This window comes from Lates calcarifer, linkage group LG10 (assembly GCF_001640805.2).
Source record: "Lates calcarifer isolate ASB-BC8 linkage group LG10, TLL_Latcal_v3, whole genome shotgun sequence".
In the NCBI taxonomy this organism is placed as follows: Eukaryota; Metazoa; Chordata; class Actinopteri; family Centropomidae; genus Lates; species Lates calcarifer.
In genome coordinates this window covers 4,609,200-4,629,697 of record NC_066842.1, presented here as the reverse complement: position 1 = coordinate 4,629,697, position 20,498 = coordinate 4,609,200, and the positions used below count along the sequence as shown (strand labels likewise).

At 41.4% G+C, this 20,498-nt stretch overlaps 1 protein-coding gene across 1 annotated transcript in view; it reads left to right on the top strand.

Annotated features, from left to right (window-relative positions):
* The window catches only part of plekha7a (pleckstrin homology domain containing, family A member 7a), a 123,668-nt gene that overhangs the window by 76,122 nt on the left and 27,048 nt on the right, over window positions 1-20,498 (top strand). The window contains 4 exon segments of the mRNA XM_051073171.1: window positions 7,869-7,986; window positions 14,241-14,345; window positions 16,292-16,364; window positions 19,200-19,300. Coding sequence (XP_050929128.1) covers window positions 7,869-7,986; window positions 14,241-14,345; window positions 16,292-16,364; window positions 19,200-19,300 — 397 coding nt within the window.

Below are 20,498 nucleotides of genomic sequence, written 5' to 3'. Positions count from 1 at the left end.
AGATTGATTGATATTGATCTTCTCATCTTGCCCCAAAACAAATAAAAAAACAAACAAACAAAAAGCGTAATACCCAAACTGCTGAACTGTTCTTGAACACTTTGACAAATGTGACACTAAAATCAACTCTCAAGCCTGCAGCGAGTTTTAAAAGCATAAAAATTGACAAAAGAATTGACAAGCAAAACAAACAACAAGTATATGACCAATGAAAGAATTCCCTGCAGAGGTACAGGCAGTCAGTATTAGACAATTTAGCCCCATCACTGTCATGGAGAAGGATCACACTGAACGATATGTTCAGACAGATGTGTCAGGGAAACCAAATTTAAAGTGGAAAACAGAGATGCAGTGGGTGGAAGAATTGTTATTATAAGTAATATTCTTCTGAAACGGGGACCAGGATCTCCTTACCTTCATATTTAGAAGAAACTTTTTGGTTCTTACTGTTCGGACATAAACTTGGGGGGGATTGGGGATAACAATGTGTCAGTGCTGAAATAATGATCTCCACTCTCTGTCTGAAGATGGTACCTGTGTTTTTCTTTCAGATAATTTATTGTAACATTTCTGAATGTTTTGGTCTTCACATTTAATCTGTTCGTACAGTGAGAGTCTGACTGTATTTAAATGTCAGCTGTGACTGTGTGGGCTGCCAGCGCTCTTGATTTTGGGCATATTTTGTTTTGTGTGTGTCTTACATGTGGCTGCGGTTGTGGGAGTTTTTAAGTGTCTTAAGTGACTTTTCCTGTTTGCTTGCGAGAGGTATCATTAAAATACAGGAAAAGTCTTGTTGTAAAATGTCAGAATTACTTTTCCTGTGTGATTAAATCGTCCTCGTGGCCTCTTTATTCAGCGCTCAGCCGTCTTCTCCTCCCACAGACATATCAACAGGAGGTGAACTGCTTTGATGAGCAGACAATAAATGACCTTCAGCCCATGCTGTAGTGTCATTCTTGACTCATGGCCAACATTGCTGAGTGAGATTAATATGCAGTATTATTTGGATCTGGGTTCCTGCCCTGTCATACTCTCACTGAGCTGCTAAGTGCCCATCTTAAGTGTTGGTCCTTCTTGTTTTCTTCACACAGTAATTTATTCACATCAGAGATGAAGAGGCATAAAGTATATTTCCAGCAGGACCAGAAGGAAAATGGCATGTTTGCATTCACAGCATCTGAACATAGTGTTCGCACTGTTTGTCTTTGAGTCGTCATTAGTGATATTTGGTCCCATGTTTCTGTGTATATTTTTTAATGATGGGCTTTGAGTATCAGGCTCGCATAGTTTATTTTCAAGCCTCTAACTTTTGAAGTCACTTCAAAGGCTTGTCTTTGGGTTGGGGTGAAACAACAACAGCACGGTGCATTTTGGGTAGATGGGTTGATTTCTCTGAAGTGATTGCCCCATTAGGCTTCATTCCTGCGTCACTTCTTTTCATTTGTCAAAATTCATCCTTCAGTGAAGTGTATTAAAAGGGTAATCCAGTGACTTAGTATGGCACTTCACTAAAGTTGGGTGACACTCAAGGGACAGACAACACACCTCCAAATGTAAATGCTGTTTGCCATTACCTCTCAGCGTTCAGCTCCCCTGCATCCAACAGTCATCACCCACAGGGGGAGCATTTCCTTGAAAGGCAGTGAAACCTGCGTCACTCCTTGCGTTGTCTTACATTGTTGTGTGCAATGGAAGTATCCAAGCTCAAAGATTGCATGTTCCAGACATAATTACTGATTATTTTTGTTTATTCCATGCTGTGTTCAAATTTCTGATTGGCCAGTGCTGCTATTCTGCAGGAACAGACTGCTGTTCCATCTGAACCTTCAGTCTTCATGTTTTTAATCAGAGTAACCAGTGACACCATAGGCCAAAAAGAAAATGTCACTATGTGTGACATGTAGATAGAATGGGGTGTAAATCAATTTAAATTGGGTTTAACTTGTGTGGTTGTGCTAATCACTTAAAGGTCAGAATTGTGGGATTGTAATGGGATGTGTGATAGTTTGAATAATAAGACCAACTGGGAGAATCTTGGCAGGGAACTAAAGTGAATAAAGCTTTTGCCCCCTCTGTTACTACAATCAGTGTGCCCTTGAGCAAAGCACTTAAATCAAAGCTGCTCTACTGGAGCTGCTTTGTAGCCAAGAGTACTGGGAAACTCTTAGAGTATGATTTTAAAGCTTACTGCATGCTGTCTTATTGAATGATGTCTTACAATGCAGTTATCGAAGCTTGAAATTTGACTTCTTTTCTATTTACATGGTCCTTCAAGGACAACACTTTGTCCTGAGGCTAAATGTATCTTGAACTTATAAGAAATTAAGACATTAAACTGATGTTGTTTCATGTCGGGCAGATTAAAAACAGTAACTTCAAGACACTTTAAGACAGAACAAGACACTGCAAATAACCAAGAATTTCTTTTGCAAATAGGTTACACTCCTCTAACACTTTGATATTGGGAATGACACAGTGTTCATTTAATTCAAACAAGTCTTCCAGACCTTTAAGAAATTAATGTCTGGGGCATTTTAATGTGATAGACACTCACCTTAAATCAGTAAAGAAAGTCATATAAAATGTCAGATTTTTGTTTGGTGGAAAAATATAAAATCAGTCGTGAGCTTCCCACTTTTTGATCTGCTCCTCTTTCATAATAAAAGCACTCTACCGAACAGCTGAAACATTGATATCATACTGATGGAGCTGAAGCACAACTTGTTTAGTGGAGTGTGTCAGTCTCCTTTCATGTTGTCTCTCCTGAATAACCCAATCTCTTCATCTCTTCCATTTTTTCCTCTTTTTTTCTTCCTGTCTTTGTCCTCTCGCTTAAATTAAGTTCACTTCGATTCAGAGGGGTTTGTTGGCTTGTAGAGAATTCATAAGTTGCCTAAGTTGGTTTCAAAACCAGACAGTCAACTGCAAAGACCATGAAACATAATAATAAAAAAGAATTGTAAATAGTTGAACAATCTGGATAGAAAGCAGGATCTCAATAGATATAATATTATTTTGATGTGGATTTTTTTTCTCTCAGACGCTTTGTGTTTCAGTCTCTATTCTGCTTCTCTGTTTGCTGCAAAGAGGTAAACAGATTACCACCAATGACCTCGTCCTCCGTGGGACCCATTTGAAGTAAATGAGTGGGTGGTGTTCTTTTTGAACCGCCAGGAACTTTGTTACACGTGAATTAATTCACAGAAAAGAGAGGTCGTACCTTTCTCCAACCCTCCCGAGTGAGCGCTAGCTAGCTCACACTCAAAGGCCAAATTGTGTCCCTCAAGACTGAGTTTCAGGAGCTCCTCCCTGAACTGTTTTTTCCTCAGTAAAGTAAGTTGAACTCCTATAGAAAAGCACATAAGAAACTCCCAGTAGAATCTGTGTCCTTTATGGCAGACAGAGGAACTGAGTCTTGTATACCAAATCAAAGGATCCGTCTTTTACTTCATCTCCTTTCTAGCTCAGACTCTTTGTCCTTCTCTTTGCCAGTTTCTTCTCTGTTTTAACAAAGTCATAAACACTCTCATTGTTCTCTTGCTCTTTCTCTGCAAATGGTGGCTTATCAAAAAGCTGAAGAAAAGAGTGAAATTTGACAAAAGGTTGCACTTCAACCTGTGTTTTGATAAAGACGTTATAAAGGAAAAGAAAAGAAATGTTTTGCTATTATTGGCCAGTGGAGTGGTTCAACTCTGTGTTTTCCTCTGTTGGGGAGCTTAAATTAGACCCAACATTAGCTCTTAATCAAAGAACAATGACATTCCCTGATACTAATCATGTTTTAAAATCAGCTCTATTTAAAATCTTTCCAGTGAATACATTATTTTGGCTCTGACTTTGATGAAAATGCATCTAATTTACATTTTATAGTTCCTGACCTTTCAAAAGTTTGCATGAAATTCTCTTGACAGCAGAATGAAAACAGAGCTAATGTCTCCTCTCTCTCCCTCTCTCAACCCACCCACACCACATTTGAGAGATTTACATTAAGCATCTGTAGATAGAAGTTGGTAATGTACTGAAACTGCAGCCTGTAATATGGAGGGCAGAGATGAAAGTGTGTTCTGTCCGTTGATTTTTATAATAGAGAGGGAGAAATACAGGGAGGATGGCAGCAGCAGCGTCTTTTAAAACGGTAAAGATGGAAAAAGAAGAAAATGTCAGGAGAACAATATTTTGATTTATCCCAAAAATATCTTCAAATCAAACAAATTAGAGCTTTTTTCCACTAAAAGAGCAGTTTCCAGTGATAGTTTGTTTGTGAATGTTTGTTTACAGAAATAAAAATGCTTAAAATAAGAGTGACTTATTTGAAAATGACAGAGGGGCGTGTGTGATAGAGAGAAATATAGTTCTCGGTAATTAGGTTGGATTCTTGGATGAAGGAATGCATTACGCTGCCAGTGTTTTCCCTCCTGAAACTAATCAGACAGATTTACTCAGCCTGGTGTCAGCGCGTCGACAATAAAACATCCAGCGTGGATCGTCTCATCTGTCTCACCACAGTAAGACAGCGGCAATAACGGGGCTGTCATCATGCAAAGAGATACTCCGAGTGTAGCCAGCAGGGAGGCAGTCACGTCTTGGTGGGATTTGATGCCTTAGGTGTGTGTGTATATGTTTGTGTGTCTGTTTTTTTAAATCTGCACTGCTAAGCCTCAACCTTTAGATATAATATTTATACGTAATTCACAGTAAATTGATATCAGTGCAGGATCATCTTCGTTGTGCTTTCCTCTTTATTTAGATCCTCATTAGCTTCTACAAAGCTGTTGCTGGTCTTCAAGCTGTTACAGAAAGAAAATTACAAATCACACAGCATAAATCAAAGAAGCACAAGTCAGAACAAACCAGAGGTAAGCTTGAAATAAATGAACTGATGAAAAGGGCAAATAATACAAATTATAAATCGAGAACAAACTGTCAGCTGTGCAAAAACAAAAAGTCCCTGATTCTAGAACAATAACTTAACAAAAGTGCAATTCTGTCTTTCATTTCTGGCAGAGGAATATTTCTGCATCAGACTGCCTGTGCTCACCCTCTCAGGGTGAAGTTACACTGCTCCATCAATAAAGAGCCAAACATTTACAGATGCACAGTGTCTGTCTGGATTTACTGCAGAAATCTATCGATACAGTTCACGCAGAATCTATGAATGGCAATAATTCATTAATCCAGTCGGTTAAACAGTTTCAGCCTGTCTGAACATTCCTGTCTGTCTGACACACAGGAACATCATCAGCACTGTACTGTAGAACAAAGTCACTCAGTCCATACAGTTGTTGATGTGCAGACTTTGGTCTTTGTCCAGTGAGAAATTTTCAGTCTTGTGTGCGTCAGGGGAGCTGAGAGGTAATTCAGCTTCCTGAAAGGAATAAAACTATTATCCACCTCATCAGAAAAAATACGGTTGATTATCAGTAATGTGCTGTAAAATCTGTCTGAACACAGAGAATTAAATTAGCAAAGGCTAAAAACTTGTGACTGACAGACAGTGGTAATACTGTGTAGTCGGTGAAGCTGTGGAGCTGTGTTTGCGTATGAATATAAAGGCTTTCATGCTGCACCTGTAACCTTGGAAACCTAGAAACATAACCATCCAAAACATACTGCCTGACTAAAAAATGAATGAGAACTTGATTTCCAGCGAGTGTTGGTTTTCCTTTATTTGAGAACTGTGGTGAAACAAAAGTTTAATAAGCAGTGGAAAAGACTGCAGAGGAGGAGATCTGTTATTATATTTATTTGTTGTATTTTTCTGTTTTGTAGCAGGTTAGAAATTCTGTTTCAGGTTTTGTCTGTTGGATATCGCTGCGAGCTGAATCAATGTATGTATGGGAAGCACCTGTTGACATTAGCAGTGTCTTTGCCTGAAAAACAAAACCCTGAAGAGAAAGATTTAAAACCTGAACTCAGACCTGTGACAGGCGTTTTGTTTATGATTTAACACCAAGTTCTTCAGTTTGTTTTTTCCCTCTTTTTCCTTTATAGTAGAGCATGATTCATCACGCCATTGTACAGTATGTTTCCAGTAAAGTCAGTGTGAAAGTCACACTGTCATTACTGGTCCCTGAATAGTCTGTGTTTTTCGTGGAGAGACTCATTCATTCACAGTTCTTTGATCACAGATGACGTCGCTCTGTAGCTGTTTGTACAACCTGTTCTGGCCTCACACTGCTCCATTGCTGCTTTACTCACCGTGCTGTTATCCACATGAGTAACTGCTGCATATTCCTGCTCTTAACAACTTATGCAAAAACATTTTTGGTGTCTGACATGGTTTCATTTGGCTGCATGGTCCTTTATGGGCTTTTGGCTTAACAGATCTTTTCATAAAGTGTTGAATAACCTTAAATTGCATGGTGCTCAGTCTGAAAATAAGGCTGTTATATGTTAGGTACTGAGCTGTGACAACACGCAGAAGATCTGATCTGGATTGTTTGTCACTGTTTCACCAGCCTGTTGGAAATCTATAGAAGAAATAGACCTTGAAATGGTAGCTGCTGCACGTCAATGAGGCTGTTCAGGTACATTAACTTATTTAATGCTATAATTTGGGGCAATTAGGGCAAAAGTCTTTAAAAATTGTTGACCCAGCATTCCTCTGTGATGCCCCTGCACTGTCAACAGTCAACCCTCCTCCTCTTACTGTCTGTTTCTCTCTGAGGCATAAAAGTCTTAATGTGATGAAAATGCTTTGATTTTCCATCATAATACTAAATACAGTTTAGATCCAGTGCACAAATAATGTTTAATGAATCAAAATGCTTTCAGTTTGGTAATGTTATACGACAGCAATATAACATCATGCGTCTCATATGTGTGACGATATTGTTTGGTTTACATTTGGATTAAAGACTGGTGCTAATTTGTCTTCGTGAGGAGCACAGTTACATAACGCAGTCTGCTGCTGCGTGCACTTTTATTTTTCCGCTGTGAATCTGGTTTGTGAGTCTATTTATCAGCCTCCTGTTGTGAAATGGTCATGTAAGGTAATAGGTCTTCACTAACCTGAGGGTACAAGGGAAAAATAGATCTTCTGCACACATGCAAAGACACACACACACACACACACAGGATGAGATTTTATTCAGTGCCCTCCAAGGTGTGTGCTGTGGGGACAGGGAGATAATTTAGGACATCCTGACTTCAGGTCATTCAGCTGCCTCGGTGTCAGATGTTGGCTGTCTGGTTTACACACACACACATGCCTTGTACACCTATCTTTGTGGGGTCCCATCGTTGACATAATGCATCACCCAGCCCCTTATCCAAACTGTAACCATCACAACCTGGCCTCTAAGACCTCCAGAAACATTCTCCATCCTGACTCTTCCTCCTCACACTTCAGCGCACCGCGTCCATCTCATATCCTCAATAGTGTTTGTTTCACATTAGTCTTTAGTTGATTTTATTGAGTCTCTGAGAAAAGTGCCTGATGATAATAAGCTGTAATTCACACACTGGAACAACAAGAAAATATTTGTGATTCAGACTGAGATTTCTGTAACAACAGAGCTGCAGATGATTGCGAAGAATGAATGGAAACAAATTAAGAGGAACATAAATGATTGCATGGGATTGCTCTCTCTCTCTCTCCCTCTCTCTCTCTCTCCCTCTCTCCCTCTCTCCCTCTCTCCCTCTCTCTCTCTCTCCCTCTCTCCCTCTCTCTCTCCCTCTTATTTTGTGTCTCTAAATAATAAACTGACACATAAAGCAGAATTAAGGCAGAAATCAGAGTCACCACACCCTCAGTGGTCGTAGCCAGGACTGTGGTGCTCTCAAGCCACTGAGCCCTTAAAAGAAAAAGTGTGTGATAATGTTCTGACCCTTTCTGTGTGTGTGTGTGTTCTGTTGTTGTTGTCCAGGCCGCAGGGTGCTCGCATGATGTCCAAAGCCGCAGGTGAGCAGCTCTCCAGCACCACCGTCAGCGAGGCCTCCACCGCCATCACCTCCTCCACTGTGGACACCACCTCTGCCTCCAAGGTTAGCCTGTGTGTGTGTGTGTGTGTGTGTGTGTGTGAGGTTCAGTGTCATTTCACTGTGGTGGAATTCAAAGCTTCTCACGTTATAATGAGGACAACTATATCTAATATGGGCGACGATGTTTGGGAAAGATGCATCTAAACCTGGGGGTGTGTGTCAGTCTGTCTGCAGCTGTGTGATGTATACGTACAAGTGTGTGTTTTAGTAATTGTGACATAGCTATTTTATTCTGGTCTGTTTTTATAGATTTCATATTTTGAATGAAATTAAACTCTTTCAGTCACTGATCAAGGCTTTACCCAGAGCTGAGAACATTAAATCGGATTAAGCTCTTTAAAGGCAGAAAATATAGCCTTTAAGTATTAAACACAGCTTCATATTGTTCAGACATTTTCTCAGTTCTTCGGTCCACTACCTCTCTATCATTCAGCCCTGTCACACAGACCGCTGTTACGTAGTTGATGAAATACCTCTGAGAGCTGAGCACATTTCAATTCCTCAATCTCCAAGCAGAGGTCCAAAGGTTAGAGTTATATCTGTATCTAGAGAGTGGTGTAAGACAGAAAATCACCACGAAGAAATGCTGAGCTGGATGTAAAAAGGTCAGTTATAGTCACATGTTTATGTTTTATGTCTTGGTTTTACAGACAGAAGAGAGCAGGGTGAGGAGAGCAAATGACAGATGCAAAATGGTCTTTGCTTTGACAGTAATTTTTTATTAGAGGTGCTCCTTCAAAGTTTGTCTTGGAGTAAATGCACACAATTCAAACTTAAAATGCAGTGTAGAGCAGAGAATTAACAGTCAGCTCGGCGCTGGTCTTGTTTGCCAGCATCAATTGTTTTGATGGGTGAAGTCAAATGGACTAATGTGGCAACTGCTGTTAAAATGTTAAACACAGCACACTTTCTAATGAACCAGGGCAAAGCCTGAGATCCTCAGAGTCCTCTAACAGTGTCTCTGTCCTAAAGCCGACAGATGTGCTTCTGCCACCAGGTCCTGTAGACCGTGGGGAATCATGCCTGAGGTGTTTAGGCGAGCAAACACTGTCACCTTTAAAGCTGTGAATTAACGTTAGGTCTTGCATTTAGTTTATTTCTTTATTTTACTCAAGTCCAACTATCTTCTCCCACTCTTTGTTGTTTGTGTGTATAAATAAAGTAGTCTTATTGGCCTTCGCTCTTACATGTGGCCACTGACTGACCTGGTTAGCTGCCTGTTTTCAGCTGAGTCACGCCAGCTGTGGATGGTGGATGATGATTATGATGAATGGGGGTTTAGAGGTCTGCTGCGGTTGACCAAGATCCCTGACAGACTCGCAGGAATGAGGACATGAGGCTTAATTGCAGGCAGAGGTGGAGGGTTAGTGGCAGAGGGGTTAGAATAGTTCTAGACTGATTAGACAGGTAGATATGATGTAATTTCCTGTTACCTGCTACGGGCTACAGAGGTGCAGTTTCTCCATAAAACGCTGCACTGTTTTAGACGATTCATGAAGTGAGCTCTTTTTTTTTTTTTTACCCTAACCCAACTCTGCTACATCCAGAAGTAAACTACAGACCTACTTCTGATGAGAGAAATAAATTATTTACAGCATAAAGCTAATTACAAATTACCTCTATGACAAACAGATATGGGTTAGGGTTTCACTTGGTTTCAGTTTGAAAGTTAAATCTTTCATCTCTGTTCCTCTCTTTTGATTCTTCTCTGGCCTTGTATCTGTCTGTAATTGGGATTTTTTGGCTACATTCACGTTGCAGGTTTTCATGCTGAATTCTAAAATGGGGCTCATGTCAGATCTGCTTTATATCACTGCTCACATCTACTCTAAGATATAACCCACACACAGCCCAATATCAACTGATAGTGACAGCAGCAGTAAAATAAGACACAATTAGGTTTGTTTTGGAGGCTGTGCTTTTCTTTACACTCTTCACCTTGTGTCTTGTCGTCCTTCCAGCTGTCATTGGCTCAGGCAATTTGCTGTCGCTGCCAAAATTATGAAATTCATTGAAGTGATTCAGTGTAAGCAGTGCTGACGAATTCCAATTTAAGCCTCCAAGTGCAGATTTCATGTAGGTAATGTTATCTGCTTTTAAGCAACATAAAGATGTCCAGATAGGAGCTGAAGGGCATCTCTTCCTGTCTTGTTTATTCATTTTCCTGCCATTTTCCTCGCCTCACTCTTTCTCCCCGTCACTTTCTTTTAGTCTATATCTTACACTCCCTTTCACTCTCTTCGCACGCACACGCTCATACACAGCTCCACGGTGGCGTGAAATCTCATCCTGCCCCATCAACAGGTGCCGCGGGACTAAGATGGAACATGTGTCATCGGGTGCGGCACAGAGATGACAGGGCATCCATCACACTGGCCCGTCGCTGTTTTCCACGCCCCGTGTTTTCCTGGCCCTGCAGCCCTGCCAGGTGCTCTGGCTCATCACCCCTGCCATCGAACGGCAGGAAAATAGCGCGAGAGCCTCGTTCTGACAAAGAAAAACTCTTAACAAAAGAATCTTTTCTCCAAGGAAAGATGAGTCATTCGTATCCCCCTTGCATTGCACACTGCCATCAAGAAATGAATCCCCATTTGGAGTAAGTCACATTCATTCCGCCTTCTGACACAACATCAGAGAGAGCGCCGAGACAGAAATCATCCCATTTCTTCCTACGAGTTATGTGTCAGAATTCTCCTTTGAGCGTTTGTGTTCTCTGTCGCTGGATGCATATTTAGTGATGTTGTGTTCATATCCAACATCTCTGCACAACTTCTCTGGGATTTATCAAAGTCAATGTCATTTAGGAAATCCTACTGGGCCTCGGCTCACGGTTACGCATTTGTGTACCTTTGTGCCTTGTCAGTTGAAAATATCTTTATCTGCTCTTTAATATTAAATGCTGCTTTAACCATTTAAACCAACACATTCCACCACAAATGATTACCCTGTGTTTTGTTGGTGGCAGGTTAAAGAATTGGTTTCTCTCTCACATGAATTCTTGAGAAGGGAAAAAGAACACACCCGTAACTTCTGCCATTAAGTTAAGGCTCATTTCCCCTGATACTTTGACCACCACGCATTTTTTTTTAGCTGCAATCCTGTTTTGCTGTTTCTGCTATTCTGTTCTTGATTTTGCTCAGTTTGGTGAGCATGCAAGCTTTAGATTCACACAGTTGAACACACTGACAAGTAGGAGACAATTTGTGCTGAGCAGCTCACATTTGAAAATCCATTGCTTAAGGATATTACTTTGCTCATCACTTTGTGTTCCTGACCCTAACCTTGAAAGTCTTGAATTAGGCAGTTTTTTAAGCCAAGCTAGCGGCATCGCTCCAGGGCTGGAAATGTCTGTCGGCCCACCACTTTGGTCCACGCTTAAATATCTCGACAGCTACTGGGTGAATTTAAATTTGGCAGAGATATCCTTCGTACCCAGAATCCTAATGACTTTGGTGATCGTCTTACTTTTTGTCTGGCATCACCAGCACATCGAACATTTCATTTACAGTATCCAGTGAAATATCTCGACATCTGCTAGCTCTAATTTATCAGGTGAAAAGTTTTTTCACCGTGCTGAGGTGTTTTGATAAAAGCAAAATGCTACAAACGGCAGTGTAACCTTCCTCAAATAAATACAGGAAACAAGCATAATTGCCATCGTCTATCATATATTCCACACTATTATTGTTTGTTAGTTAATCACATCATCTTCTGTGCTCTCTTCTTCTTCAATGAGTCACATAACAGGCAATGAAAACAATGAATCCTCTCATTTGAGAACTTTGAACCAAATAATTTTGGGTCTTTTTGCTTTTTGAACAATTTGGATTTTGGAACAATTATCATACAAAATGTATTATTAATCATTTCAGCGTTAAAAGTATCCCAGATTGACTCGGCTGCCATGTTCAACTACACTCAGCTGCTGTTAGCCGCTGATCAGATCCACTTAAACAGATTGGGATTAAGTGTCTCATGTAGGTATACCTCAAATAGATTTCAAGGGAGGGGAAAGCACTACTCTTGTTTAATTAGCTCACCCTCCCAGATAAGCCTTGTCTGGCTAGGGATTTGAACCAGGCAACCCACAGGTCTCAGACAGCGCTCTCTAGGCTTTTAGGTTGTCTGATTGTGTGCCATTAATGTAACAAATAGCTGCTCTGCACCCTGAGTGGCTCACCTACAAGACAGAGTGCTACTTTGCAGCAGGGACCACAGCCTGTTCCACAAAATTACCCTCAGCCTAAAAATAGACCACCGCATCACACACACACACACACACACACACACTCATATTTGCAGACACAAACATACACACAGAGACAAACAGATTAAATATGCACAAACGTACATATACTGTATATTTACAGACAAGGGAATCTAATGTGACAGTATGGGGAGCCGCTCTGCGTCTTTGCATCATGCTTGGCCGACCAGCTTCCCTCTAATTAGTGAGTGTGTTTGCTGTTTTCCAGCTGTGAATGCCTCCCAGTGCTGCTGCCAGTCCATATACACACTCATGCAGCCGTCACACCAAATCTTTTATTATAATAACAGTGCGAGGGCGGTGGCAGGGTTGGTGTGTGTGTGCCAGGGGGAGTTGTCTTTCTTCAGAGGTTTCAGAATAGAGGATGGCGTAGTGAGATTTCATGAGTATGTGCACAGTGTATAAGTATGTTTGCCGGCTTATACAGCAGGCAGCCACACACAGACACAATAATAACAGAGCAATGTCATGGGTTGTTCAGAGAGACAACCAGCACCCATGCATTTCTTCACTATGTGTAAGGAAAGATGAATGCCTCAGATGTTTTGCTTTTGTACAGTTTACACAATTATGGCTCAATGGGCTGGAACAGCAGCAAATACTACCAGAGTTTAACACTGCTAATAGACCTCAGCTGGGAAGGTTAAGTCAAGCTGCTCTCCGACTTTTATTGACTTTTTTTTGCTATTTCTTGAATAATGAACAACTACTCAATTAATCCACAACTATAATAGTAGTTTATCGATAACAAAAATAATTGTCCCAGTGATTATCCTAGAATATCAGGCAGAAACTGTAGTAAAGTCAGTGGTTTAAGAAGAAGAAAAAGACATTTCCAGGTCTATTTTCCTTCATTGTCATTCAACAACTTTCACCAGAGATGTAGTTTGAGTCCAAGTTGTTGTTCAGAACTTCAGGACTTTAATTTGACTACAACTTTGCACTGTACGTAATGTTCAAATCCATCAGCCGGGCCTCCAAAGTTTGTTAACACAGCCCTGCTCTCTCACAGTGCGAGCTGAGATAGACTCTCCTGTGATCCTGCAGCAGGTATTGATAATAAATGTATAAAAAATAATGAGACTAATTAATATCCTGACGCTGGCTACAATGCTTGAATATTAAATCCTGATATCATTGAAACCCGAGCTGAAATGTTGCAGCTCAGTCTCAAGGGCAACTGAAAATGAACGAGGATGTAGATTCAGCGTCAGGACACTTTAACATACAGTTCTGGCTATTTTTGGGATTTCCCCTTTTCTGCCAAAACATTTTTACCCTGTTATTCAGGAACAGTTGGCTTCATCAGTAATGCTGAGCTTTTAACTTACAAACTCAGATACATTCATACCACCAGAGCCTGTCACTGCTGACAGTGAAGCATTTTGGGTTTTGAGTTATTGCCTCACTCTCTTTGATGGTAGCTGTTCAGGTGCACTTTTCAGCAGGTGTCTGTCTGGCAGTTGAACCAGTGATGTGCAGGTCAGAAACCCACTTTTCTGACCCACATGATAGTCTGTAGAGGTTTTACCAATATCTGACAAATGTCATAGCAACCATGGTTGGCACTGCTCATGAGATCCAGTGGAAAATTGGCTGTGCTCAAATAATGGCTATAATTATGTAACAACTGGGGCAGAAAGAGAGAGGGTATTGTTAGTAAGACTGAATGGTCTGATGAAGCACATACAACCTCAGTCAGCTTCCTCAACCAAAGCTCTGCTACAGACAGTAGATTGTCTTTGGTGCTGTCAGATAGGTAATTAACCGAGGTAGCTGAGCGCTGCACTGAGATGCAACACGTAGACACACACCTTTGGCTGCGTTTAAATGAGGAAAGTGACAGTGTAACAGCTGATGGATGATCCATACTTTAAAAGTGACATGAAATGTCATTGAGATCTTGTCCTTTGTAACATTACTCACAGCCATCGCTGTGGACTTTGACGATGTTTTCTTACATCTCATGAAAACGTGTTTGTGTTTGCAGGGCTCCCGGTCCAGTGGCAAGGTGCACAGCTTTGGGAAGAGAGAGCAGGCCATTAAGAGGAATCCCAACGTCCCTGTGGTGGTGCGAGGATGGCTGTACAAACAGGTGAGGACACGCGCACACTAACAACACTCTCACCCTAACACACTGTACAAATAAAGACTGATTCTATATTCCAGACTTAGGGCTGTCCATGCAGAAAACATTTTAATGACCAGAGAAAGGTTAGAGGTTAGAAGCATAATTGAATTTAGAGTTTCAACATCCACATGGCAAAGTGTAGAGGTCTGGTGCACCGCCAGCTGGCCAGTGCTGAACTGACTCCTGGCTATGAAAACCTGCTCTCAGGAAGCAGAATGTTACTAAAACAAAAATGTAAATTTGCACAAAAATAAACTCAGTATCAACATGGAGTGGAGTGAGGCATTAGGCTGGGAATGGGAGGGAAACTCAAGGTATTACAGTGTAAATATGTAAATGCAAAACTTTCACTTTTCTTTTTTAATTTTTCTTACTTTGAGAAAAACCTAAAACACTAAAACTAAATAACAAAATAAAGAAGTGCTTTCAAACAAAGGCTGAAACACGTTATTTTCTTCATCAGATATCTGATGTGTATTGTAATATTTATCTAGGACATTTAAACATACAGCACACCAGACATTTTCCCCTTTTTTGCCAGTAACTTTTTATCCTAATGTGTCCTATAATCAGCCAATTAACCAGCCAACCTGCCGACTTATTGTTTTAACTCTAAATGAGTTATACTTATAGAATTTAAGTGAGTAGGATAATTCTTTATACAACCTGTGTTGAACACCTTCATTGAAACTGTCGAATTCTGAATATTGTTTGTTTGTTCGCTAATTTAGTCACATAATTGCAAGCACTGTAACAACGAAGCTGAAAACGAGGCATCATTACCATATAATGTTAATGTTGAGGTGGATGACAGTTGGGCCTGTTAGTGTCTCACACTGCACCGGGATGAGTTCCAGCTTTAGTCTGTATGGTCCTGTAACATTTCCTCCCATGGCCTACTTTTATTTTGACTTGATTTTTTTTTTCTGCTTTGGCAATATAGAGCACCTGCTGTTGATCACAGACAGGCTATTACTGGAGACTATGTTTATTTGAAGTTATACTTAAAATATCAGTAGCTGGCATCGTCCCACAGGAACGCGCTCGGCCTCCATACCAAGCAAACAGTGAGTGATGCTGCTGCAAAGCAATTACCATTTAATGACCACACACAGAGGCTTACACACACACACACACACACATATATATATACACCGTGATACAAGCAGATATGTACACACAGCCACAGTCGCCCATATCCACATAGTCTATTAGTGCTGAGCCATTATATTTTAATTAGAAAAAACTTTTAAGTGCTGGCAAGGGTTTGAATGTACACACACAATTTTAGGTGCATCCACATGCACTTAAATATGCACATTACCCTGTGTGTTAATGCAAATGATCACAAACATCTATACACACACAGATGCACACTATCCCCATGAAAAGGACTGGAAGCTATTACTTCCCTCTCTTCTCCCACACACATGGTTGTAGCTTCATACATCTTTAGCCAAAGAACGAGTGTAGATCTGTGTTTCGGGGCGATTTCATCCTCTCTGTATCTCCCCCTGCTCTTCAAACGGCACCATTATCAGCCAGAGACCATAAAAGACGAAACGGGCAGTAAAGCAGCCGTGGCAGGCCCAGTGAGCCAGCGAACGAGGACAAATGATCAGTCCCGTCCTCCCTCTCTTTTCCTGTTCACTCTCTTTATCTTTACCCCTGCTCGTATCCACCTCACTTTTCCTTTCATTACCCCTGTTTCCACATCCGCTGTCCCTTGCTACTCCTTCCTCTCTCTTTATTTTTCCAAACTCTCCCTTCATCTTTCTCATTACTCCCTCTCCCTTCCCGTGTATGAACTCTGTCTAGTCTCTCTTGTTATCTCTCCAATTTGTGCTACATTCCGTCTCATTATTTATTCATTCATTACTTATACTCTTTACCCCTCTCTCTCTCTGCAGGACAGCTCTGGGATGCGTCTTTGGAAGCGAAAGTGGTTCGTCTTGGCCGATTTCTGTCTGTTCTACTACAAAGGTGAGTGTTTGTCTGTGTAGTGTCAACTGGACAAAATGATAGAAACACCTTACAACACATTCCAGTTCAAAACAAAACATCCACGCAGCCTCTCAGAAAGTCTGAACAAAGCCTGAGTGTTACACGCTTCACACAGGTAGAAACTATCTCACAAGAATTTGCTGCAGTAAAAGGACAAAATCTGTTTTAAATTTTCGAACGACAGAAAATAGAATTGATGTATTATGTGCTTAAATGTATAAAATGCAGGATTTTCCTAAAAGAAACTCAAAATAATCCCTCTCAATCATCACTTACGATCCACAAGAAATGTTTGGCAGGTGTATTTATCTGCAGAGACCCTTCCCTCTGCCTGTATTTTCTTATCTTGCTGTGTCCGGGACGTTTCTGGGCTGCAGCCTGTGGGTGGTGGGTGTGTAGCCCCCAGCCAATAACAGCGAGCAGGGTGTGAAGGAGTCTAAAAATGTAGTGCCCAGGTTACATCGCCGTCCCTGACTCTCTCCTTGCTCTGTGTCGGGATTCATAGCTGCAGGTCTGTGTCTGTTTGACTAAATAATCTAAACTCAAGGTTCACATACAAGCCTTTTTCTTCTGGCTTTCAGCTTCATGTTACAGTCTCCGGTATTATCAATACATACACCACAGGCTGCTGCTATCAGCTAGTATAATCTTATCACACAACTAAACAGTGCGTTGCCTGGAAATGGTTAGTGATGTGACAGGCTGAGGCTGCAGGTGAGGAGGTGTGTCATTAATGGAGCTCAGGCACCTCTAACATCAGCTCCTGTATTATTTCTGTTGCTGTGGTTCTGTGGATCCATTGTCAACAGTGCAGCAAGTCGAAAATGTGAAACCATCATAAACTCTGTAGGTAGCTGGAAATACTGCAGCTCTGTCTCTCTGTCTGTCTGTCAGTCTTTACCATCAGTAATCTCTACCGGCATCAGAAACTTGTCAAAGAAAACACCAGCAGTAAAGCTCAGTGCTCAGGGACCCAGTGTTGTATCTCTGTACCTGTAGCCAGGATGTGTATGTCAGCTTCAGTGTAAGCCCCTGACAACTTTACACACAACTGTACTTTGAATCAAGCCTCACGGGTGACAACTCCACCATTTCCATGACAACTGAGCTGGATGATGCTGGATTTGAAATGAACTGCCGCTGACAAAGGAGCCAGTGATTCAATCTGGGTGGGCATTAATCTGATCTCTCTCAGTGTGTTACAGCTGAAACACATGGACAGATACAGACACACACACACAGCTGCCCCAAAAACACCATCAGTCTCCATCCCCTGGCTGTCTTTATCTGCCTCTCCACGCCTTCCTTTTTCATCTCCATATTCTTAACTGAACCTTTTGGGACGTGCTCCTCCGCCTTCTCGCCGCGACAGGACGGATGAAATCAATTCTCTGCCGTTTCTTTTCCTCCTTTTTTCCTCCATCTTTCTTGCTCAGTTCAAAAGGTTTCTCCTCTCAACATGAAAACACTTGATCTGTCTGCAGCACCACTCATCCCCCTCCCTTCATCTGGTGTTTGTAGACAAACAACCAAACCACCTCTCGCTATCTTTGTTCTTTTATTATTGCCTTTATCGGTTGAGGCTTCTGTCAGCGCTGTAGAGGTTGTGCCTTGCTGTTTTTGTTTTGTTTTTCTGGAAATTCTGGAAAGAGCTTAAATTTTTAGTCTATTGATCAACGACTCAGTTGACAGTAGCAGCTGTATCAGTCGTCTTTCAAGCAAAAACTTCTTTGATTTCATTACATTTCTTTGCCATTTATGTCAGTAACCCTGGGTTTATTAGGGTTTTGGGTTCTGACAGTCAGATAAAAGAAGAATTTGAAGATCCCACGACTGAAATCTTGGGCTCCTGTTCTTCCTCTTTTTTCTCTTTTTCACACCTTGCATTTCGACTAAAGTGACCAATTTTGCCACTGTTGTGCTGTTTGGATTTAATCTGACTCCACTTGTCACGGTCTGGTCTGTTCAGTGTGTGTGTGTGTGTGTGTGTGTGTGTGTGTGTGTGTGTGTGTGTGTGTGTGTGTGAGAGAGCGACACAGACAGAGGCAAAGCAGATAAAAGGACCTCACCGTCTCGCCCACCACTCAAGGAATGTCACCTCCAAAGGTCCTTGAATTATTTTTAACCAATTACTCCTTTAATCCACAGTGCTGCCTTATCACCTCTCAGACAAACACACCCCACACACACACACACACACACACACACACATATTTTCATACCATTACTACATTTTACGATGTGGTAATCGTTGCATGCCCACACAAACACACACGTGTTCAGAGGAAAACAAATACTCGGTAGATCTTTATTTATAGATGTGTGAACTAAGTAAGACAAGACCTGTTCTGATGGGTCTGTGTTTCTATGTAAGGATGAAGTGGTGTATTGGGGTTAAGGTAAAAGTGGAGGGATTACATTTTGTCAGTGAAGGTCCCTACAAATGTAGAAGGACAAAAGGTGTCTCCACCGTGTAAACCGGACGGGCCGGGCGCAGAGGAATGGTGGCCGGCTGCCAGTTGGAGCAGGACGGCTTTAGCTCCGTGACACTGGGATACCAGAGTGGTCATTTACAGCTTGGCACAACACGGTGGTATGAATGACGGCATACGAGTGTGTGAGTGTGTACGTGAGTGTTATGATACCGGTGGCAGGCAGTGATGAAATTAGTGGGTGACGAGAGATATTTATTCTCTTGCTCCTTCCTTACCTCCATATCTCTTCTGTTCCTTTTCTCACCTTCCTCAGCCTGATAATATACTCCCTCCCTCCCCCCATTCCTCCCATTCTCACCATCTCTCTCTCTCTCTTCAGACAGCAGAGAGGAGTCGGTCTTAGGCAGTATCCCTCTGCCCAGCTATGTCATTTCACCCGTGGGACCCGAGGACCACATCAGCCGCAAGTATGCCTTTAAGGTACGACTCTCTTTGTTCTACAAACTCCTGTGTCCTGTTTCAAATGTTTGGATGACTTTTTCTGATGTGATTTTTATTAGTTTGGTCTGTGTGTTATCACCAACATGAGGAATACTGCTCAGAGATGCATCGTGTTTAAGTAATTCCAACTTGAAGAGACATGGAAAATATTTGTAATAATTCACTGACACTGTGTGTGTACCCTTCATGCTATTTAAAGCCCTTTTAATGAGAGTTTCCACCAAGTGGTTTGTACCTTTAATGACAGATGAGTTCATTATAAGTAATATACATTCCTCTCCAGCTAAAACCTGTTCCCTTGTTACTACACAATGCTACTGTAACACCTGCTGTGTGATGACAAACAGGTTTGGTGGCGTGCGGCTGTTTCCCCTAGAGATATATTTTGTCAAGCATGGTTTATGGTTTAACTTCACACTGTGTTTTCCCGCCTTTTGAACAAACATCTCTGTTTATCTGGCCTTTGACACACTTGTTTTGATGTTCACACTAGTGACAGCATGTCTTTACACAATGAGCAGAAAAAATGTAGTAGTATTTTCCTGTTTTCCTGCTCATTCCAAATATATAATTGTTTTTAAATCACAGTTTTTAATTGATATGGCAAATATAGAATGAATGACAGTTAAAACATATCTTCCTACAATCATAACCATGCCAATCCACCCACCCAGCCACCACTCAGCTTTGTGCAGCACTCACCACCTGTTGTAGTGATGTCTATTACTCCTGAATGTCTGTCAGTGTTGTTATTGAGACAGACAATCTCCTCTGGAATGGCATGAAGCTTCTCCATTCCCTGAGGCGCGAGTCTCTTTGAGTTGAGCCTTGAAATGTGTGAAGTTGAGAGGCAGGCATACTTTACCCAGCACACACACACACACACACACACACACACACACACATCCCCATACTCTACACTGTGGACATGAACTTCATTTATGATTTTGAAATTTGTGCACAAATATGTGTCATGTCCCACAAACACAGACTTTTGCTTTTTGTTGTCAGTGAGTCATCAAGCTCGATTCAGCTTTTAAGCAGGTTAATTCCATGAAGTGACAGGTTGATGTTGCCTTGTCTCAGGGCCAGACGTTGAATATTTGCAGCAGAGATCCCTCATCTTCTCACTTCTCTGGCTGAGTGAATTATGTGAAAAAAATCAGTCACTGCAGAC